We start from the raw sequence: 23455 nt of genomic DNA, 5'->3' as shown, positions 1-23455 counted from the left end.
GTCCCACAAACCAAGCTCCTCTTGGACCCTGAGGTGTTTCTTCTGGGGACCTAATTCAGTAGCTTTAGTAGGAAAGTAGCCTCTATGGATGAGTCATAGGATCCGGTGCTCCGATAAAAATATTGTAAAATTGCTTGATTGGAGAGATGTGGTTGGTACTGGACCTCCAGAGGCCTCCTAACGTATACACTCACAAAAGGTGGCCTCACAGTGCCCTCTAGTGGTAAAAGAGCCTGTCAACCTCCACAGCCAGACATAAAAAGGTAGCATTTCTTGGCTTTTAAAAGCCTAGTATGAACTCCCTCTACATTCCATCCCCCGCCCTTTACATAAATATTCCCACTTAAAAAAAAAAAAAAAAAGGGGAGGGAAGGAATGTCCATGGAGATGTAAATAAGAAAAAAATTGTTAACATATTCTCTTATTTCGGAAAAGATCACTAGACAACGCTAATAAATGTTATTTTGAATATTGTTGTTAATAAAGGTTAAAAGAGTAGCTATACTGCTGCTGAGAGAAGCAGTGATGGCCAGAACGAGCAAGGTAAGAGGCAAGGGATACAGGGCGGCCAGAGGGAACGCAACACAGGAAACCTGGACAGAAGGACAAATCAACAGTCAGAGCACAGTGTCTCTCACTTACTAGCTGTGAGGCTGTGGGCAAGTCATTTTGATTCACTGAGCTTGTTTTTACAAACAGACAAAAAACTAGCTCTTCTGATCTCCCTGCATTAAATAAGAGGCAGATCACAGTGCCGAGAGCCAACTCTGGAGCCAGTTGGAATGGAATCCAAGCATTACTACTTACCGTGCGGCGTCAAGCAAACTTGAAATTTTCAGTGTCTCAGCACTTTGGGGGTGTTAACAGTGCCCCCATGGTCTGTTGTGAGATTCGAGTTAATCCATGTAAAGTACTTGAGAGAGAGCCTAGCGAGCATTCAATGAGAGTTAGCAGTTGTTACTATTTTAATAATGCACATGTAAAGTAACTAGACTATGGTCAGATCAGTAAAGTTAGTTCCCCTTCCCCTGCAACCTGGCTCTGGGCTAAATGCTTGCATCCCCATCATGTGAGCTACTCCCCAACAAGTCTGGTCAATACTCCACATATCCTCCCTGGGTGTGGGTAGCACCCGCTTTCTTCCACAGATCTCCTTTCTGCAGATCTTGAGTCCTTGCAACCCAGTTCCCAGGCTTCTACTGACATCTTTTTGGAGGAAGCGGGGCTAACAGGCTTCCTTCCGGGAAGTCTGAATTCCTTTGACTGCCCAGGGGAGGAAGGTGTGCGTCGGAATGCACTCAGTTCCCTGACATCTCTTGTAGAAGGCAAGAGACCCCTAGCGGTGGGCCCAGAAGTGCTACAAAGAGCCACGCTCACCTGCTCTAGCAGGGGGATGCTTGCTTCCACCTGTCACTCCAAGGGCAAGCTGTGTGTGTGTGTTTTCCCCCTTTTCATTGAATTATGGGGGTGACACCGGTTAACAAAATGACACAGGTTTGAGGTGCACAGTTCTACAACGCATCATCTCTGCACAGTATTGTGTGTTCACCACCCCACGTGAGGTGTCCAACCATCACCATTTATCCCCCCATAACCTCCTCCTTCCCCTCCATCCCTGCCGTTGCCACACTGTCATCCATGTCCCTGAGTTTTTTTTCTTTTTAGCTCAATCCCCTCTCCCCACCCATGTGTGTTCTTAATCATCTAAGATCAGTGTGCAATGAGGCAGCTGTGGCCACAAGAGTTTTTGTCCGTATAGAACCAGCTGGTCGGAAGGACAGCCAGCACATTAGGCTGACGCCAGCCAGGTATCTATCAGTCATAACCTCATTAGTGCCAAGCTCTTGGCCTTTCAGAATAGTCTAAGGAGGAAGCGGAAGACCAGTGAGCTCAGGACCAGGTAAACAGTTAGGTGGAGCCTGGGGCCTGTGGAAAAGCAGCACACTACAAGTTTATATAAAAACCTTTTATTTACTGTTTATATTTCTTCTCCCCATCCCAATCCCCCATCTGAAACCCAATCAGTTCCTCAGGCTTCCTGCTGCCTGGTTCTTGAAACTGGGGCCTTGGGGACATGGAGACCTGTAAGAGGTTGGAAATTTCTTCACCCACTGGCTGTGGGAGTTGAAGGAAGCTTTCCTTGCCTGCCTGAAGCTCCAGCAGCTTCCCAGGGTAGCCCTTTAAGTCAGCCACTGGGTGGATGCAGGAAGAGATAATGTGTCTCGGAGACCCAGAGGCTCCCCACCACCTACTGCTTCTACACCACGCCAGGCGTGATAGCTGGACCAGTCTCTTTCTTGGAAATGGAGCCCAGCAACACAGGTAGGGGATGGGGGTGGGATGGAGAAGACTGCAGTTCTGGGTCCTAATCAACAAACAGGAAACAGGAAGAGGTTGGCTTGGTCGAACTGAAATGGGAGAGGGAAGGAGGGTGCAGGGGAGCATGGGCCGGGCTGTTGGCCGGGGGGGGGCCAGCTGGACATGTGTGAAGAGAGGTTGTAGACCCCACGGGAGTAGGCCCCCCAGCCTCACAACCACCTGGAAGAGGGAGAAGGGAGCCCTGTTCCCACATAGACACAATACACATTTTTGGTCTGAGGGTGCCAGGAAAGGGCACCCGTTAGCACAGAAAAGGGCAGCCAGCCCTCATCCGCCAGACATGGGTTTGGCTGCCTCCCTGGCCGCCATAGCCCACTCCGGGTACTGTCACTCCTACCTCCGCCATCACTGCCCCACCAGAAACCCTGCACACCCCACGACCTTAGTGTGGACCGGGGCTGCCAGCCAGGCTCCAGCTGGTGGGGCAGAAACAAGGGCCCTGGGGCTCAGGGCTGTTCTCTGGGTGAGGCCCACCCGTGGACTCGCTGGAGCTCTTTCCCACAGTTCTGCCATGAGCCAGACATGTAGAACCCTCCTGGGAGGGCTCTGGGCCCTCAGGTTCTCTGGAAGAAGAGATCCTGGGGAAGGACTCTCAGGGAGGAAGAAGAGCCTCGGAATGTTCTTTGTTGCTATTTACTGTCCCAGGTCCTGCTCTCCTGGCTCAGAAGTCTGAGTCTGCATCCATGAGCTCTGCCTCCATCAGGTTGGTGCGCGAGTGAATGGGCCCCAGGCCCTGCCGGCGGCCCTGAGCCCAGGCCATGGGGGCTGGGGGGCTGGGCAGAAACGGATCCTGCAGGGGGCTGGGCTCTGGGCAGAAGGGATTGGAGACCAGGGTCCAGGCTCTCTGTCGGCAGGACTCCCCAGCTCCCCAGGCGCCGGCGGCCACCAGGCACTTCTGGCGGGGCAGCTGCGGCAGTCTAGGAACAGCACTGGAGGCGGGGGCGGGGGCCGGGTGGTGAAGCTCAGGGGGTGGCACCAGCGGGCACACCTCCTTCTTTCTCTTCCTCCGCTTCTTCTTTCGGCCCAGGCGCTTCTCCAGCTCTGGGGAGATCTCGGCCTCAACCAGCCACAGGTTGGCTTTTTCCTCGGGGGGCACTGATGATGGGAGAGAGGGCATGAGCCCGGGACCCTGACTCTGTCCCCATCACTGTTCTCTCCTCAGTCTCCCACTCTGAGCTCTGGGACCCACAGCTGCAGACCTTTGGGGCCTCAGCCCCAAACTTTACACCTTCCACAGCCTTTCCTTCCCCCTCACCTTCTGGCAGCTCCTGATACTACAGTCCCAGTAACCCCCAGCCTCTATGTCCCCCACCTTCCTATAGAAACCTGAACCCCATACCTGGAGTTGCCACAGGGGTGACAGACACATCCTGGGGCAGTATGGCTCCTCTCCGAGCCACCATCTTGGTGACGTGCTGGGCCCAGGCAGAGGACACATCAGCTGAGGGCTCGTTCAGGTCAAAGGCCAAACCCGCTGTGGGAATAGAAGGAGAGGATAAGGAATCGTGACAGTCCAGTCCTTTGCAGTCAACCACTCCTCCCTTATTCTGAGCCATTCATTCACCTTCCCTGCCGATGCGTGCCACGCCACCTTGCACAGAAAACCCACCCTGGTAATCACAGTGATCCCCACCTGTCCCCAAATTACAGAGCATCTGACACCTTGGGCATCCAGAACAAGAGCGAGGCCTCCTCAGAGGCCAGAAATCCAGTTCCTGAAAGCCCAGCTTACTCTAGTCCAGGGAGACGAGCTGGAGAAGACAGGGGAAGGGGAAGGGAGAGTCCTCTGGGAACCAAAACAACTGCTGAACCCAGGGCAGAAAGAGAGAGGGGAGGGTCGCTGGGGACAGGGAGGGGGCTGGAAAAGAATGACCGTGAGGAGAGGAGAGAGCACTGCCGTGCTCATAGCCTTCAAACAGTCCCCAGGGCCACAGCAGCCTGGGAGGGAGCGGGGCCGGGTGCTGCAGGTGTTGAGTGGCTCCAGCAGAGGAAAGGGCCCAAAGCGTACCCACAGGCCCGTCGTGGGAGACGGTGTGCATGCTGAAGGAGAGCTCCTGGCCTGGGTTCTGCAGCAGCTCGCGCCGCTTGGAGAAGGCCTTGGCGATCATCTTGCTCTTCTTGATGCGTTTGGGCTCATCGTCACTCTGTCCTGTCAACCTGAGAGCAGCAGGGGTGAGGGAGGGAGAATGGAGGAGCAGCCACTTCCAATCCAATCTTGTGAGAGTCCACTGAATCCATCCCCTCTAAGGCAGGGGCCTCCAGGGGGCCTCGAGTCCCCCAAGGGCTCTGAGGAGGAGAGGCCTGCTCTGCAAAGAAGGGGGCCTAGAATGCAGGGCTCCTGTGTGCCCAGGTCTCAAATTACTCCACTCTTTAAAAGATGCTGGCAGGGGGCTCAGCTCCGAGTCAGAGCACCCGAGGACAGGAGCTGTCACCAGGGGGCAGTGGTGAGCCACCAAGAAGTCAGCATGGGGCAACTCGCACGGACTTAGAAATGAGGCCAGGCCCGGGCTGTGCTGGGACACATGGGCCAGACAGAGCCTAATGGTGGGGACACCTAGGTTGGGAAACTAAGGACTCGGAGTCAGAACGGGCTCACGGCTGACCCCACCTGCACCAGGTGCGTCTCCAGATGAGCAGTGTGGCCTTGGTCCAGACCCAGGTGCTCATGGCAATGCCGGTTCCAAACATGGCAAACAGATTGATCTTCTCCACCAAGAGGCTAGGGCGATTCTTGATCTCACAGTCAGGGATGGGCTTCTTGGTGGGCAGCCCGATGGTTACATTGGCCTGGCACCTACAGTGAGGGGTGGTGGACAGGTAAGGCTTTCTGGGTCTCCTGGGAGGGTACCCAGACAATCAGTACTGATTCACAGCGCTGGGTGCTCATTAGGGTCACACGAGAGCTTTTAACAACTACTGATGTCTGGGCCACACCCCAGACAATAAAATCAAAGCTCTAGGGGAGAGACCAGACATCCGTGTGGTTTAGAGCTTCCCGGGCTGCAAGCTGGAGCCTTGAGGAGTCTAAAGCAGTCGATGTGGACTGGTATTCATTTTAATAAGTATTTTAACTGCCATTCCTGGAGCCAGTAGGCGCTGCACTTCTTTCAACAGCTGAGATGCCTCACTCTCTGATTCATCCTCATTGTGATACAAAAAACACAGGCAAGTTAGCGGGCATTAACAGGCTCTTCACTTATCACAGAGAGGAAACTACTGCTGAGCAGCGCTCTCCAAAAGAGTATGTGAGAATTGGAGAGAGCAACTTCCGTGGCCAACAGAGTCAGTCAGAGAAGCCAAAACATGAGATGGTTTCTTAACAGTTACAAATGCAACAGCCAGACAGCCATGGGGGTGCAGGGTTGAGCAAGGACTTGATAGCTGTTTGCCATGTGGGCATAGAACAGAGCAAGTGACATCCTGGGCACCCAGAGCAAGATAGGCAGATCCCTGCTGGACAGCACAGGCAGGCTGACCCTGCAGCCCCGGCTCTGTCTCCCCCAAGTCCCCAGTCCCTGTCCTGCACTCACAGCACGTAGTCCCGGAAGCTGCGCTCCCACTCAGCCTGGTTGAAAAAGTCGTAGAAGTGGCAGCTGAAGGTGATGAGGACAAAGCCAAAGGCCAGGAAGCCAAAAATGCCTGTGGAGGGCCAGGGATAGACAAGGTGTTACCAATCCCAGGTGCAGGAGCGGCTGTGGGGAGGGGGGCGTGACAGACAGCTGAGTCTGGGATGAATCCTGCTAGGCTCGGTTCAAGAACTGCAGTCTCCAAATAAGGCATGAGGGCATTTGAGGCGACTGCGGGAGGCCCCAGTGGGAGGGAACTGGGCATGAAGAAGCAGTCTTGGCATGAACTTGAATTCTTCCACCTGAGGTCCCCTTCTTTTGAGCTGCTACCACCACACAACACACACACCAGCCTTGTCTTACCCTAGGGCTGCTAACTTGTACCACTGACTTATGACATCCTCCAAGACCCTCTCCTGCAGGTCCTGTAGCTCCAGGGGGGTGCAGTGTTGGGCTGGACAGTACCCACTCACCCAGGCGCAGCATGGTCTCGTTGATCTTGCTGGCAGCCTTCTCGCTCAATAGCCCAGGGTGGTTGCTCTTGATGGAGAACAGAGTCATGACTCCTGGACAGAAGGGACACCTCAGGCATTAGTGGGGCAAGGCCACTCTCCTGAGAGAGACGGGTGTATGGCAGGGGAGGAGCCCATGGCCCTGGAGCCCGGGTCTGATTACTCCCGTGCTGATGTCAAGCTTGGGGAACTGGAGACACCAGAGAAATGGAGCACAGCTGGTGATGGGGGTGTCGTGGATGGGAAAGACTGGGGCAGAGCACAGATGGACAGTAGAGAAAAGACAAAAGGTGTGTTGGTTCTGGCCCAGCCACGCTTAAGTAAGGCAGCCAGGTCAAGGCTGTTCAGCTGGAAAAGGCATAAAAAGAGACTTGAGGACAGTGCCATCCAACAGAAATATAACATGAGCCACATATGTAATCTCAAATTTTCTAGAAGCCACATTAAAAAAGACACGAGTGACACTAATTTCAATGCATTTTATAAACAGTATACCATTGTTTATTATATTATCATTTCAACGTGTACTCCATATTACAACTTATGAATGAGTATGCTGTCTTTGAAATGCAGTGTGTACTGCACACTTATGACAAATCTCCATCTGTACTAGTTTCAACGCATGTGGCGAGTGGCTACCAAACGGGACAGCACAGGTACAAAACATAGATCAGAGGCCCAGACACTGCCAAAAAGAGGGAAAGAAGTGGGCTGAACAGAAGACTGACCTCTTGTGCAGGGAGGAGACTGAAATTTACACCAAAAAAAATGAGCTAAGAATATACAAAGGCTTTTTGTGGAGGTGACAGATTGAGACAGGGAAATTAGGGAACAGAGAATCTGTGCATGTTGTGAAAACTGTGTGTGAGCATGTGTTGTGGGCAGGAGGGAGATGAAAAATCAAGCTCCAAAACATTGTATGTATAAAGGTAAAGGGAGCACACTACACTGAAGTCCCCAAACTGGCCCACGTGGACAGAGGAGGTAGCCCACCGCACAAATGCAAATGGCCAAGGGATAAGGGGAGGTTGGAACAGTCCAGGTTCCACTCAACAAGCCGTGAGTGTGGATTAAGACTCTGAAGAAGGGGGTGCATTGTTCAGGCCAGCACCAAGGTGTCCCATGAGTGCCCCAGGTTCTGTGTCTGCATAAGGGGGACACCTTCTAGGCCGACAAGACCCACTGTGACACGGCAGAGGTCCCCCTGAGAAGACAGCAGAGCTGGCAGTTGTCTAGCCCTTACTTTCACAAAGCTGGCGCCCAGCGTGGTTTGCCGCCCTAGTCCTGATCTGGCCCTCACTCACCTCGGATGAGGAAGTAACCTCCCACAATGAGCACCAGGCCAATTGGGGCCAGCACGAAGCCAGCACGATACCGGTAGTTCTTGTAGCCCACAAAACAGATGCCGCTCACAGAGTCCCCATCCACCTGCAGCCAGGAGGGGCGGGAGGGACAGATTCGGTCATTGGCCTCCTCACCCAAGTCCGTCCCACTCAGGACCCCAGTTTCCTGTCAGTTACTATACCTGGGCCACAGCGAGGATTGCCACAGTGAGGACGAAAGGGAGCGACCACGTGAGCAGGTGGAAGTAGGAGGTCTTGCCAGAAAGAGGCTGGTAGGTGGTGCCCAGGGCTTTGAAGGAGGTGTGCCAGGCATAGGTGAGGACCACAAACCAGACGACGCCAGCCATCAGGGCGTAGTACACGATGACAAAGATGATGACACAGGACAGGGTCTCGTTGGAGCTGCACAGACATGTGGGGTGTCACTTGGAGAGGTCCTTCTGTATTCCCTCTACCAGCTCTCTCCACCCTGTCTCCCGGCCCTTGGCTCTAAGGTCTGGAGGTTCCCTGGGAGTCAGGGCTTGAAAATAGGACCCAGTCAGATTTGAAGAGGATACAAAAGATGCCCCTCTGAACAGATGCAAACAATCAAGGTCCTAATACTGGAACCAAGGTCCTAACAGGGTGTCTAACCCTTGGCCTGAAGGCCGCATGCAGCCCAGGATGGCTATGAATATGGCCCAACAGAAAATCATAAATTTACTCAACATTATGAGATAGTTTGTTTTCGTTAGTGTTTGTGTATTTAATGTGTGGCCCATGACAACTCTTCTTCCAATGTGGTCCAGAGATGCCAAAATTTGGACACGCCTGCGAGACCCTGGGCACAACAAGGCAGACCTGAATCCTACCCTGAAATCTCAGGTTCAAGCCCAACCTGTCCCTTTTGCAGTCAACGCACATTTCAGCCTCCCTCCCCTCACCTCCAGGCCCCCAAGACACCTACGTGGGCTCCCCGAGCCTCATGGTGCCATCTGCACGGCAGACAATCTCCCGGCGGGCACCGTCCATGAACTGGGCCAGCCAGCCAATGCTGCCCACAAAGAAACACGCGTTGACGTAGAAGAGAATAACCGCAGGGTAGCGGTTGGAATTCCGCCAGTCAGCCACAAAAGTGGCCTAGAAGAGAGAAGTGGGGTCCATTCCGTGAGGCTGGGGTTATTTTGCTGCTGCAGACGCCCTTATGACCCCTCTTAGGACCCTGCCCCGGGGGATCCCCTCCCAGCCCCGCCAAGTTGTCCTCTCCCCACCTCCCTGCTCCAGAGCCCAGCCTCTCTCACCGATAGTCCAGCTCCCTTCCCACTTTACAGGCTGAGTGTCCCGGGGCCTCCCCCTGACTCCCCAACACAGGGGCCTGCCCTCGGCTGACCAGGGTGAAGAGCGTGCAGAGGCCCGTGACGGCACCGAAGGCCGCGATGTAGCTGTGCATGTCCTGGTGCTCAGCCTCCGTGAAGAGCGGGTTCTGGCACTGGATCCCGCAGCCCTCCACGTCCTCGTACCAGCTCTTGGGGTTGTCGGTCCGAACCAAGGGAGCCTCACACTGGCCCGAACTGTTGAACTTGATGTTCTGCACCTCATTCTGGCCCAAGGTAAGGGGAGAAGGAAGATAATGCAAGAGGAAGCAGGAGGCTCAGGGTGACTTTGGTTTAGTAAGAGGTGCAGGAGTAGCATGGTAGAGTGGCTGAAGCCACGGACGCTTGAGACAACCTGTGGCAAGTTATCTGACTTTTCTGTTACCTCAGTTTCCCCATCTATGAGGTAGTGGGGGGATTCATTCGAAATATGGTGTTGGAGGAAAGCTCTACGGGTACCCTGGACTGCCAGCAAGATGAACATGTGGGTCCCAGAGCAAATGAAACCTGAAACATCGCTGGAGGCAAAAATGACAAAACTGAAGCTGCCCTATTTGGGGGCACATCATCAGAAGATAGGGTTCTTTGGGAAAGACATTAATGCTGGGAATAATAGAAGGCAGAAGGGAAAGGGAAGACCAAATATGAGATGGACTGACTTCATAAAAGAAGCCGTAGGCATGAATCAGCAGGAGCTGAGCAGGGCTGGTGAGGACAGGACATGGTGGATGTCACTCATTCACAGGGTCACCAGGAGTCGGAGCCGACTCAACAGCATGTAACACTCACACACCCACTTCACAGTAGGGCTTAAGGGGTAAATGAATAAAGAGATATAAAATGCTATAGTAGTATTTGGCAGGTAGTAACTAATAACAAGTAGTGTTATTACCATCATTATTATCATTATTATTATTATCACTTAGGAGCTCTCCTCATCGCCCAGAACTAGAACACACCCCATTTTGGTGTCTTCAGCTGTTTTGCAGGTGCCTTGACTCCCTGAATACACAACAAATGCCCTCAGGTAGGTTCCTGACATCTGTGACTCCTGTAACTCCCTAACATCCGACAGGCTTGGTGCTCAAAATATATTTGTTGAACGCAGTTATCTTTTTTTATTAAAAAATACAATAAAAGTATAATCACTGATAGGTGGGCCCAGCCTACAAGCTTCAGTTTGGATTCGTGGCCCGTGGACCCCATGGCTGCTGACTTAGGGTCTCCCAGGAGGCCCTGGGCTCCCCTCTCTCTCTTCCTGCCAGGCCCTGCCCTTTGCCTGGTCCCGACCAGCCCCGAGAGCATGGACCAGGCCCCACTCAGCACTCACCGGGCAACCCTCGGGGAAGTGGTCGGGGGTGCAGCGCAGGAAGTCGGGCCAGCCCCGCTCCCTCTCCACGATGGCACAGGGGCCTCTGGTGGCTTGGCAGAGGGTGCGGCTGGGCAGCTCCACCCGGTCATTCTCACACTTGGGCATGTACACAGCACACAGCAGGGGCTGGATCACTGCCCAGCAACGGGGGGCGTTCCGGAGGCCTGCGAGGTGATGACAGCGTGGACATGTGGCTGTGAAGACCCCTCCTCATTCAGACCCACAGACACAGCTGGACCCCCTGTGCCCCAGGCCTAAGGCATCTCGCTTTGCCTCACTATGGGCCACTACTGCTCGGGGCTGTCAGGCAAGGCATTTCTCAACAGGGCACTGGGGCAGGACGGTTCTCTGCTGCAGGACCGTCCCATGTATCTCGGGACACTTAGCATCGCAGGACCTGCCCACTAAATGCCAACAGAACCCCTAAGTCACTGTGACAACCAAACAATGCTCCCTCCCAAGCCCCATGCCAGGGGTGGTGACTAGAAGAGAACTTGAAGAGGAACTTTCTAAAACGCTACTCATGTTCCATTTCTTGCTCTGGTACTGGATACTTGGGTGGATTCACCTTGTGAATATCAAGCTTCTGATCTGTGCACTTTTCTATATGTACATTATAATTCAATTAAAGTTTTATACAACAGCCCCCAATTCCAAATGCCCTGCTAGGGAACAGAAGCACTTCTGGCTGAGAACCCCAGGTTGATGTGTCTTTTACCTTTTCAGGGGCATTTTTTAAATGCTACAGGCCTCTCCCGGAGAAGGAGAGTGGCGGGACCCGCCCCTCCTAGGCTCGTGCTCCAGAGCCAGGAGCCGTTTCCCCTTCCAAGACCCCAAGACCCGGGCCCTCTTACCAAGCTGAGGTGAGATAGAGAAGAGGTGGGAGCTAAGAAGAGGTAGTCAGGGGAGCCAGGCACTCCAAGGCCAGAGGAGGAAACAGGAGGTCAGGTGGAGAGAAACAGAGGCTGCGTCCAGTGCAGAGGGAGGAAAGGAGGTGTCAGCAAGACAGACACAGCTGCCCCCGGGGCTGGGCTCGCTCAGCATCCTGCCCCCTTCGCCCCTCCCGAATCATCCTTGCTTCAGGAACACCTATTTCCCAAATAAGAAGTTGAATTAGGAGAAGCTCCTGAGGACATGAGAGCCAACATGGGTGCTGGCCGCAGTGCGGGGCTTGGGGATCATGGGAGTAGGGAGGTAATTGCTCTTTTTTTTTTTTTTAAAGATTTTATTTATTTATTTTCAGAGAGAGGGAGTGAGGGAGAAAAAGGGGGAGAGAAACATCAATTGGTTGTCTCTCGCAGTCCCCTTGCCAGCAACCCAGGCATGTGCCCTGACTGGGAATTGAACCTGAGACCTTTTGGTTGACAGGTCGACGCTTAACCACTGAGCTACACCAGCCAGGGCTTTTTTTTTTTTTAAAGAATTTATTGGAAACTAGTCTTTCTGGGGGAGGGGCAACATAGGAGAGGGGTAAGGAGTGTGGACACTGCAGCCGGCTTGCCTGGGCCCAAATCTCAGCTCTACTATTTCCTGGCTGTGTGATCTTATGCAAATTACATAATCACTTTCTCTAGCCTCAGTTTCCTCATCTGTGAAATGGGAACAATATATTTCCCTCATGGGACTGTTGTCAAGAGTAAGATAGCAAGCTAACTGCTTAGGATGGTACCTGTCATATAGTAAGCACTCGGGAAATGCTTAGCTGCTATTATTACCTCTCTGAGGCCTCTGACCACTCACTGCTCTCGCTGTGACACAGTCTATTCCAGGGGCACAGAGCTAGTTCCTGTCACTTAAGAAGCAATGATCTCGGGCAGCGGTACCCGGACCTGACTCACACCAAATCACTCGGGGGAACCCTTATCACTATGGAAAGAGAACCCACTCTCAGAAATTCTGACTCAGTGGGTGTGGGTGGAGAAAACAGCAGTGGGTGCCAGGGGTGGGGTGGGAGGAGGGTTTGCCTACAAAAGGGGCAGCATGAGGGACTATTTGAGGATAATGGGGTTGTTCTCTGTCTTGAATGTAGTGGCTGGTTATACGACTCTGTGTGTTTGCCTAAACTCGTAGAACTGTTCACTAAAGAACTAGTAAATTTTACTGGATGTTTATTAAAAATTGAGGGTGGGAGGAGCTCACTAGAGTAAAATGTATTCTAGAGGAACAGCAGGCAGCTGATTAATAAAAATATTATGTTATTTTTTTCCCCCAGGATTTTGTGATATTTGTGGTAATTATCAACTTTTAAAAATATGTAATTTATTGGTTTTAGTCTTTTCATTTTAAATAGTTTCATTCTTTTTTTATTTAAAAAGATTTTATTTATTTATTTTTAGAGAGAGCGGAGGGAAGGAGAAAGAAACGGAGCAGAAACATTGATGTGTGAGAGAAAAAATTGACTGTTTCTTCTTGCATGCGCTCAACTGGGGATGTGGCCCGCAACCCAGGCATGGGCCCTGACCAGGAACTGAACCAGCGACCTTTCAGTTCGTAGGCTGACACTCAATCCACTGAGCCACACAAGCCAGGCGTAGATATTGTTTCATTTTTTAAAAATATATTCCCCAAGAAAAAGATAGATTATTAAATAAATCTTAAACAAAAATGGAGGGGTCATCTAAGGAAAAAGTAAGTTGGACCCTTATCTCATTTCTTGCATAAAAATAAGTTCCAGATGAATCAAAATAATTACATTATTTAAAAAAATAAAGTACTAAAAGAAAAGATGAGACATGATCTTTGAAACCTTGGAGTGGAGGTTTTTTGATATATGACACAAAACCAAGAAGCTATGAAATAAAAGATTTAAACAAAATCATTAAAAAGCAACACACTGAGAAAATATATTTTCCACATATGGGTAAAGAGCTAATTTTCTTATATGCATAAAGCTCTTCCAAATCAATAAGAAACTCATAAGCCTATAGAAAAAAGGGCAATAGACAAACACAACAGATCAGAGAAAATACAAATGGCTTTTAAACACATAAGGAGATGCTCACTCTCACTCTTCATAACATAAATGTGAACTAAAACTCTAATGAGATACAATTTTTTAAAATTTTAGAGTGAGAAAGATCAAAATATTTTAAAATGCTGTATTAGCAAGAGCATGGGGCTAATGGCACTTTTGTATATTTTTAGCAGGAATAAAAATTAGTAAATACTTGTGGAGACTATTTGGCATTATCTATCGAAATTTTACACTAGCAATTTCACTTCACATATTCACAAAGATAGTTTATAAGATTATTATTCATTGCAGTATTATAACAGCAGAAGAGTAGAAACAACCTGAATGTATATCCACCAAAAGCAGACCAGCTAAAAAAATAGCCATACATCAATATAATAGGACACTACTCAGGGTGGAACTATTTGCATTGAAATGGAACTATCCCCAATACATCTTGTGAAATGGATGTAGTTGAGTGGAGAACAGCCCAGAGAGTTTGCTACTACTGTTTGTGGGAAGAAAAAAAAAAACGAAGGACACATCTACATTTGTACCTATGTTGGGAATCTCTAGAAGGACACACAAAAGCCAGTGTTGGTGGCTGCCTCTGGGAAGGGGAAATGGGGAGCTGGGAACACAAGTGGAGGGATTTCTGTTGCTTTTGAATTTTGTACTAGGTTTAGAATTAAGTTTTTTGAAAATGCAAATTACTGAAATGAGGAGAGCTTCCCAAAGAGGAGAAGGGAATAAGATTGGTAACAGGAAGAAAAGGGACATCCACTTTATCTCTGCTGTGTTTTTTTAAATTTTAATAAAATATGAAGCAAAAAAAAGGGACACATTTTTCTACATACATAAAATTTTAAAATAACATTTGCCACAATTTAAACTTTGAAAAAAAGACTTTTTGTCTGTGTGACTCTGATGGGCAGTCAAGTTGAAAATCTTTGTTCTAAGGTTGGGTCAACATTAGAAAATTTAATCAATGTAATTTACTATTCATAAATTAAAGAAGAAAAAAAACATATGATCATCTCAATAGATTCAGAAGTAGTTGATAAAATCAACACCCGTCCAAAATAAAAAGATAATTGACAAATTAATTTGATTAACTGTAACTACAAGAAACCTACGTTGAACACCATACTTAACAGTGAAAGGTAGAAAAGCTTTCACGGTAGAATACAGAAAAAGGCAAGGATGAAGGGTACTGCTACTACTACCACTTCCATTTAACGACGTACCGGATGTCTTAAGTAGTGCAGCAAGGCAATAAACATAAAAACACATATGGCTTGAAAAGAGAAACAAACTTAGTACTCACAAATGAGATAATCATGTGTGTGGAATAAATATAGCTAGTTTACTGGATTCAAAATCGATTGTATTTTTATATACCAGCAACAAACAGAAAACAAAATGTTAAAGGGATCATTTGTAATAGCATACAAATTATCAAGTACCTAGGGATAAATCTAACAAATTATTTAAGAACTGCTTGCAGAAAAACTGTAAAAAATATTGAGAAAATGAAAGATCCAAATAGAAATATATAATGAAATGATTGGAATACTCAATATTGTAAAGATGTCTTTTTTCAAATTAATGTATATACTCAGTGCAACAGCAATCAAAACCACCAACAATTATTTTTATATTAAAGAACAAAGAATTAAGAATAGCCCAAACTCTCTATTAGATACTGCCGTACAATAAAGTAGAGGTTCTTAGCCTTGAGTTCACAAAGGATTCTTGGAAAGAATTTAGGGATCCATGAACTTGGATGGGAAAAACAATTACATCTAACTGAAATTCAGCATTTCCTTCCATTATAAATGTAAACAAAATACCACAGTAATGTCAGCAATACCTGTGGCTTTATCACAAATAGAAATCAGATCATGTTGTTGCAGATATCTCAAAATATTGTCACTGCTCATCATTGCCTTGATATTACAGTGGTTATTAAACCCACACTAGGTCTTATAGTGTATTACTAAAGAAGCACAAAAATATTAGATCTTAAACTTTTAAAATATTTGATAACTATATTTCAATATAATTCATTCCCTTCATAATCCTAAATGCTTCTTTTCAATTCTATATGTTTTACTTTATGGATTTAAAAATACTACACTGAGAAGTTGGCTCATGGGTTTTACCAGACTGCCAAATAGGTTCATAGCTCAAAGAAGGTGAAGAACTATGTTATAAAGGTAAGAAAATTAAGATGGTGTGGTATTGGCAAGGGATAGACAAATAGACCTATCAAATAAAGATTCCAGAAACCAATATATATTTCAGCACTTGGTTTATGGCAGAAAAGTGGAGAAAGGATATTCTCTTTAACAAATGATGCTGACAATCTATATGAAGTTGGAGTTCTAAAAAAAATTAACTTCTGGTGATTTATGTGCCTAAAATGAAAGGAAAATCTATAAAGTTTTGAGAAAATAGCATATAAGAATAAGTTCATAATTTTGTGGTATAAAAGGATATTTTAAAATAAAATACAATAAACACTATTCATAAAAAGTTTAATAAATGACCACCTTAAAGTTCAGAACTTCTGTTCAACAAAGGACACAGAGAATAAAAAGGCAAACCACAGAATAGGAAATCTTTTCAATACATACAACCAATAAAGGATTCATATTCATGAAGATCTACAAATCTTATAAAAATGACAGCTAGTCCTATAGGAAAATGGGCCAAAGATTTGGACAGACACTTCACAAAAGAAGAACTCCAATGGCCAGTAAACATTTTAAATGATGCTTAACCTCATTAGTAATCAAGGAAATGCAAATTAAAATCACAAATACATACCACAACATATCCACTAGTTTGGCAAAATTTTAAAGGCAGACAATACCAAGGGTCAGGAATCATGTGGAGTAATGCTGACTATTCTACAGGGCTAGTGGGAGTGTACGTTGGTACAACCACTTTGAAAACTCTTTGGTATTATCTAGCAAAGCTGATGGTGTACATGCCCTGGTATCTCTAAGCACGTACACACGTGCACCAGGCTATACATAAAAGAACACTCACAGCAATGAAATTCCCAGTGGCCCCACAGTGGGGACAGCATAAATGTTTAATAATAACAAAATGAATAAATAAACTGGGATATAGTCTACCATGGAATACTATTCTGCAATGAAAAAAAATGAGCTGCCATAACATGCATCTTACAAAACAATGTAGAATAAAAGAAACAAGACATGAAAGACTACACACAGCATGATTCCACTGTATAAAGTTCAAAAACATGCAAAATTGAAATATACTGTTTAGGGATTCCAAAATTAGATGGTAAAACTATAGAGGAAAAAAGAAATAATTATCCAAAAATCAGGGTAGGGGTTACCTTGAAAAGAGGAGGCAGGGGATGTGATTGGAAAAAGACAAAGTGGGAGCTTCTGGGAGCCCCGCCATGGCCCAGTTCCTGACCCAGGTGGCTCTTCGTAAAATTATGTGTTGTTCAGTACCTCTGTGTTTTGTGCACTTTCTGTATACATGCTACATTTCACAATTAAAAAGTTAAAAAAACTGAAGCAAAAATGAAAATGTGGGCCCATGGGTGTTATTCCATATTCGTATTTTTTTATTTTTTCAGCTTCCTATATCATTTATTTTTCCTAGAAACTAGATACAATTAACTGTAGCAAAACAGTGCTCAATACTATTTAAGCCTTATTTTAGGTTCTTTAAACTACCTCAGCATTTGTAAACGTGTTATTCCGTATTTTTATATTTTCCACATATATACATATATGTATATGAGATTCAGCACAAACGATGCCCCCTTTTTCAATGAACTCTTTCATTACAAAATCATAAGCATGTAATCCTGTAACATAACAATATCATACTCAAGCACACTGTATAACATTTTAGGTGAAACGTTCAAATTAAAACTATAAATTAATACACCCATATTATGACCCTACCCACCATGTTCAAGCAGGCATTACTTCTGCCAGACCCTGTATATATAAACTGATTTTGATCATCAGCCAGCCAGGCTTGGGAACAGCTCTAAGGAAATTCTTCCTGATCTGACCCTGCAAATAACTCACTGTCACCAACAATATCCGTCCTCTCATTTCTCAACTAGATGTCTGAGAAGCAAATGAGAAATTCCTCCCAGCTTCCCTGGTTTCTCCTACTGGACACTGCAGCTGGGTGACCAGGCCACATATCCCTTTGCACACACACAGCACAGCAGTGTTCAAAGAGGCTGCGTGCTGGCTCTCAGGGACCTGTCTCCCTCGCCAGCCTCTGGCGTCTCTGCGTCCATGCGCCACTTACCAAACCAGACTTGGCTGCGAAGGTGGACCATGACCTGGATATGATATTTATCTGATCAACCTGGAATGCCTCAGAGGGGGCATTTTCAAGTTATAATGGGGAAGATGCTGAATGCCTGAAGAAGCCTGCATCTAGAGAGTTGCAAGATATAGAAGAGATCTGAGTTCTATACAAATCTAGAAGTTGGCCCGACCTGAGCTACGCACTTCCTCACTCAATGGTACGCTTCTGAAGGGTCAGTAGTCTGGGCGGAAGAAGCACAGAGTGGCCACCTCTCTTCAGCAACGCCTAGTCCAGATCTGCTGGGACTCTCCACACAGATGTCCAATAAGTGCCTCTAATTCGCTTGGCCAAAGCTGAACCCATGGTTTCTTCTAAACCCACTCCTCCTCTAGCATTCTCTGGCTTAGAGAAAGGGAAGGTCCCACCTTCCATTCAAGCCCTCCATCCAACACATCCGCAAGTTCCACTGGCTCTGGCTCTGAAGCTGTGGGATCTGTCTACTTCCCATAGCCTGTTAGCCCAGTCCTGGCCCCATCCTCTCTCACCTGGGCACCTTCAACCATCCTCTAAACAAGCAACCAGTCTCCAGGATTTTCCTCCAACCATGGCATCTTCACATGGAACTCAGGGGTCTTTCTAAAATGCAAATATGATTACATCTCTCCATTGCTTAAAAGCCTTCCATGGCTCCTTATTATCTTCTGGATAACATACAAACTTCTTAATATGGGGGATGAACATCTTTATTTTATAATTCTCTAGGTCTTATCTCTTACAATTCTCTCTCTCACATGCTTTGATCCAGCGCTACCTAAATTGTTAAACTTCCTTAAAAGTATCAAGCCCTCTCACCCCTTCACCTTAGTGTATGCTGTTTCCTCTTCCTGTCCCTTCCCATCCATCCCTTCCTTAGCCCAGGTAATTCCTACTTATTTCTCAGATCATGGGGGAAACAGTTCTTCTTTGGGGAGGGTCTTCTTTTGCCCTGTAAAGTCCTTTGTGTTCCTTCAGCACCCTACTTTGTCACAATACCTTTGACAAATATTGCTGAAGCCTGTTTCATTTTCTGTCTTCCCCTCAATGGTAGGGTTCATGTCTGCATTGTTCATCTTTATACGCCTCAGACCCTGATCCAGGATAGCGGAAGCACCCAATACATAAGTGAATAATTGATTGCGTGGTTGTGTGTACTCAGAACTCAGAGGCTTTCAGAAAAGAAGTGATGAACAAGGAGTCTCTACTTTCAAGAGTTTACGTAAGACAACCTAGATCATTTTCATCCTCCACCCACAGATATACCTCCAAGAGCCAGGTAACACTGTCCATGTCTAATGCCCAGTCAAGACCCCTAACTCAGGACAGGACCAATCACTGGCCACGAGCCACAATTCCCAGCTGATAGCCCCTCTGTGATTCTCGCTCTTGGTTCAGGTTGACTTTACCCACCCACTGACTCAGCTCATACCAACACCTGCTTCTGGTCCTACTTCATAGAACATCCCACAGAAGGACCCAAAGGGGAAAGAGAACAGCCAGAACACACAAGGGAATGGGGCTGAGCTGAGGGATTCTGGGCGGCAGTGGGGAAGGGCTCAGAGTGAACTAAGGATCTGGGCTCGGTGCTGGCACCTCTGCCGGAACCTGCCCCGCTGGAGACATAGCGAGTGAGGTTCGAACCCGCACAGCCAGCAGATGGTTCTAACTCCTATACTTTCCTGCCAACCACTTCTGCCTACTCAGTAGCTGCTCTCAGGAGTAGGAGAAGAGGCTGTAAAGAAATTCATACCCTTCCTTTTGGATTTGGTAGCAATGACAGAAGGGTAGCATCACACATGCATCTAACTTAGGAGACTTCAACGATTGGTCCCTGCAAAATACATAAATAGAGAGAAACAGAATATCCTCTTGCAGTGTGGGCAACTCAGAACTGCGTGAAATTCTCGTACTTAGAGATTTTATTTGGACTGTCCACGTAGCTGGCTCCTAAACTCAAGCCTTATTTCAGGTATCGCTCAAAGAAATATTGTTTATACTTTTTATGTTTCTTTTTTTATTCTTTCATCCTTCTCTTTTGCATTTATGTAACTTTAAAGAGTAAAATGAGTTTCTATATATGCCCCTTCATATACACTCTACATTACTATTTGTGACACATTTATACAAACATATTACCATAAAGAGAGCTTATATCCAAAACAACACAGACCTTGTGTTATGGTAATTTATAGCTTTTTCAAAACTACTATTGATGACTCATGGCCTTTGCCAACATGCTGACCTGATACCCCCAAAGGATGAAGCTCCACCATGGGCACCATCCTCCAAGTTCCTCATCTGGCATCTGCATCAAGCCAGGAATGACATAGCTTTGTCCAACATCTGGCAAAAAACTGAGAACGTTAGTGGCCCAGTCGACAATGACCGGCAACCTACGTACACTTCCCCATCAGGATCATTCTCAGCAGCACCCAGAGCAGAACGGAGGTGGGAGATGTGGGATACTGGGGCGGAACTGAGATGTGGGGCACTCGAGGTCTGTCAAAGGGAGATTGCCAGATGTGAGCCTAGCTTTTAGGTTTTATTTTCATTTTTCAAGGTCAGTTTTGAATCACACTGGCTGGAAGCAAGGGGTGACAAGGCCAGCTTCCTTCCTGAGCACCCTTCGAGCTCCCAGCTCAGAAGAGTGACAGGTGGGGACAGAATTCACTCCACGCTGCTAAGGAAGGGCCTGTTTGGGTTTGGTCGGCAGATCTTCAAGCTGGACCGTAATCCCACCCTGAGGTGAGGGCTCGGGGACACCAGGTCACCGCGGAAGCATCTGCAGGCTCTCAACATCTCAGACCTGTGTCTGTCTGCAGCCCTGACCAGCCCGAGAACCCAAACTTCCAAAGAACACACAAGTAATTGTCAGAATAGTCACATTCCTTCACAGTCTCAGACTAAAATCAGAGTCCCCATTTTTCAGATGAGGAAACTGAAATCTCCTGTGAAAGCAAGACAAGATCAGGGTTCTCTGAACTTCCTGTCTCCCAAAACAATATTTCTGGAACTTTCTGGTTACTCTTTAAAAAATTTTTTTTTTTAATTTTGATCTATTGACTTTAAAGAAAGAGAGAGGAAGAGAGAGGAGAGAGAGAGGGAAAAAGAGGGAGAGAAACATCAATTTGTTTGTTGTTCCACCTACTTATGCATTCATTGGTTGATTCTTGTATGCACCCCATCTGGGGTCCAACCACAACCTCGGTGTTTTGGGACTGTGCTTTAACCAACTGAGCTACCTGGTCAGGGCCTCTGATTACCTTTTAATTATTCATTATCAGAGGGTTTCTTATCCCTCACAAATTTTACTCAATTCTCACCCCCCCGCCATCCCTCATGCCTAAATCTTCTATTCACATTCTTCCCTTTTTCCCTTTCAACTGGATCTCCTAGTCTCTTCTCCAAGGTCTAAACATCTCCTTGAATCACTGAGGACCCAGCTTCCAGATTGGCACTTATCTGGAGCACCTCCTCTTTCTTTAAAAAATGTCCTTTCTTGTGGCTCAGAGTCCCTTCCTGGAGGGTTCTTAGATCCTCCGCATCCTTTGCTCACCCACCCTGCTCAGGCCTTTGTGACCCGCTTCCTCGACTGCCTCATCCTCCTTCCTCATCACCGGGGGTCCTATCCTGCACACAACCTGCCCAAAAGTTTCAGGCTCTGTTCTTCCGAGCCACCCGGGTGCAGCTCCCGCCCTCTCCAAAGCTCAGGCCGGAGCCTATTCTTTCCCGGAGTCGCCGCATCCCACCACCGCAGCTCCCGGACTCGGGCTTCCGCGCGCTTACCGGACCAGAGCACGAGCTTGCCGTGCGCTTCCTCCTGGGACTTCGAGTCCCCGGCCAGCAGCGTGGAGGTGGCCTCGTAGGGCAGCGCCGAGCCCAGGCACACGTTGTAGCGCAGCGGCTCGCAGAGGGCAGCCCGACCGCAATGGCTCAGCAGCGGCGGAGGGCCAGTCACCGCCGCGCTCCTTCTGGCACTCCCGCCCGCGTTCCGCGGCCCAGGCCCGGTCGCATTCCCGCTCAAGGCCATCCCCCGGCCCGGGCCCCCCAGCAGCAGCAGCAGGAGCCCCAGAAGCAAGAGCTCCGGCCCCCGTGCAAGGCAGGCAGCGGCCATGGCCAAACACGCCAACTCAGCAGAAGCCCTGGCGCCCCCCGTTCGCTCCCTGGAGCCACCTGGGCCCAGGCGCAATCCTTCGGGCCGCGGAGGCGACTCAGGCGACCAGTGCGCCCCGCGAGTCTTGAGCTGGGCTGCCCCGGATGCTCCGCGCGCCGCGGGCCCTCGGCGCCCAACTTCGGAAACTTTGGAACCTGAGGCCCATGTTGGGCGGCGGAGGCCCGGGCGGGGATGCACAACTCCCTACCCCTTTCCCTGGCAATGCAGGTTGTCTTCAGCCCCGGGAGCTCCCGGGGCCCCCAATCTGGAGCCCCATCCCCTCTTCCACCATTAAAAACCACCTCCGGGCCCCGCGATGGAGGCCAGGCGTGGGCCGGGGGTTCGGGACTAGGTCCCCGGCGCCGCCCCCGCGCCAGCCCGGGGCCCAGCCGCCACCTTCGCCAGAGCGCGCCGCAGCCCCCCGACTTCTCCCCGCCGACTACCCGGTTCCTTTGTTGCTCTAGCTCGCTAGGCTTTCTGGAATGCACGGGCCTCGTCGAGCCAAGCCCGGCCCCCCCTCTTCCACGGCTGGGGGAGGGACTGGCCGAGGGAGGGAAGAGGAGGGGAGGGGATGAGAGAGAGGAGGAGCGCGAGCTCCAGCGACCCTGGCGCGCGGAGTGTCCCGGGCCAGGGGCTCTGGTGACGCTGCTCACAGCCCCAGAGAAGAGATCGGTGGAAATCGTGTCCCGGAGCTGCACCGAGACTCAGTGGGCACTTTAAAAAGCCAGAGAATCGTTAGTCTTTGTCGTCCGCAGGGAGTGGACTCTTCCCTGGCGTACGGTGGGAGAGATTGGGGGTGCCTGAAGTCGGCGGACACCTCTATCCCTCCCCGCTCCCTGTCCCGCCAGACTTTTCTGCTTTGTGGTTAGATGTTTCAGCTTATCCCGGGGCTTCGCGGAGAACCAGGGTTTGGGGTACTCGCTCGTCCATACCCTTCCAGCTCGGGACCTGTGTGAGAGAGGACCTCAGAGTCACTCAGACAGCTGTCTCAGCTGCTGTTACCTGTGGGCGCAGGTGTCTAGAAACCAAACGTGCCAACCTCAAGCCTTCATTGCCGCAAATGTGTGGTCTGAACTGTGATTTTCAACAACTGGCCCTGGGGTGTCTTTGGTTGTGTCCAAAGGAAGCCAGTCTGTCTTTGGCGGTTCTTGCTGCTCACAGGCTGGCCCAGGAAGTTTCTGTTGCTCTTTTTCGCTCTGCTCGTTTTGCCTTTCCTCACTCACTTCTTTGCCTGTGCAAGTCCCACACTTGACTTCAGAGTGTACACCTAGAGCCAGGGATCCAGCCAGGAGAGTAGACTAGCTTTGAGCAACTTTTCCGTGCTGCTGATGGAGCAACACACTAGGGTGGCTTTTCCTGGTTCAACCCCTGCCTTGCCCTCTTCAGCCTAGCTGAAATGGACTACTCCTGCTAGGTGTGGCCTTCCAAGAGCAAATTAGCGATTGAACTTCAGCTACCATCCTCAA

The 23455-nt window shown here is 48.8% G+C and overlaps 1 protein-coding gene across 1 annotated transcript; it reads right to left on the bottom strand.

The window, feature by feature from the left end:
* Positions 1-2000: 2000 nt before the first annotated feature.
* SMO (smoothened, frizzled class receptor) lies at positions 2001-21950 on the bottom strand. Its single transcript, XM_054564493.1, has 12 exons — positions 21623-21950; positions 10483-10688; positions 9170-9379; positions 8747-8919; positions 7983-8202; positions 7762-7885; positions 6419-6511; positions 5910-6018; positions 4988-5173; positions 4388-4536; positions 3719-3853; positions 2001-3474 (listed from the first exon to the last, which is right to left on the bottom strand). Exons 1-12 carry the CDS (start codon positions 21948-21950, stop codon positions 3041-3043), a joined length of 2367 nt encoding a protein of 788 aa, XP_054420468.1. The 3' UTR covers positions 2001-3040.
* Between the last annotated feature and the right edge of the window lie 1505 nt (positions 21951-23455).

This window comes from Pteronotus mesoamericanus, unplaced genomic scaffold, assembly GCF_021234165.1.
Source record: "Pteronotus mesoamericanus isolate MK-2021 breed Mesoamerican mustached bat unplaced genomic scaffold, CSHL_Meso_final scaffold_85, whole genome shotgun sequence".
NCBI classification, from domain to species: domain Eukaryota; kingdom Metazoa; phylum Chordata; class Mammalia; order Chiroptera; family Mormoopidae; genus Pteronotus; species Pteronotus mesoamericanus.
Note: the sequence above shows the minus strand (reverse complement) of the source record. Positions and strands in the feature narration are given on the sequence as shown.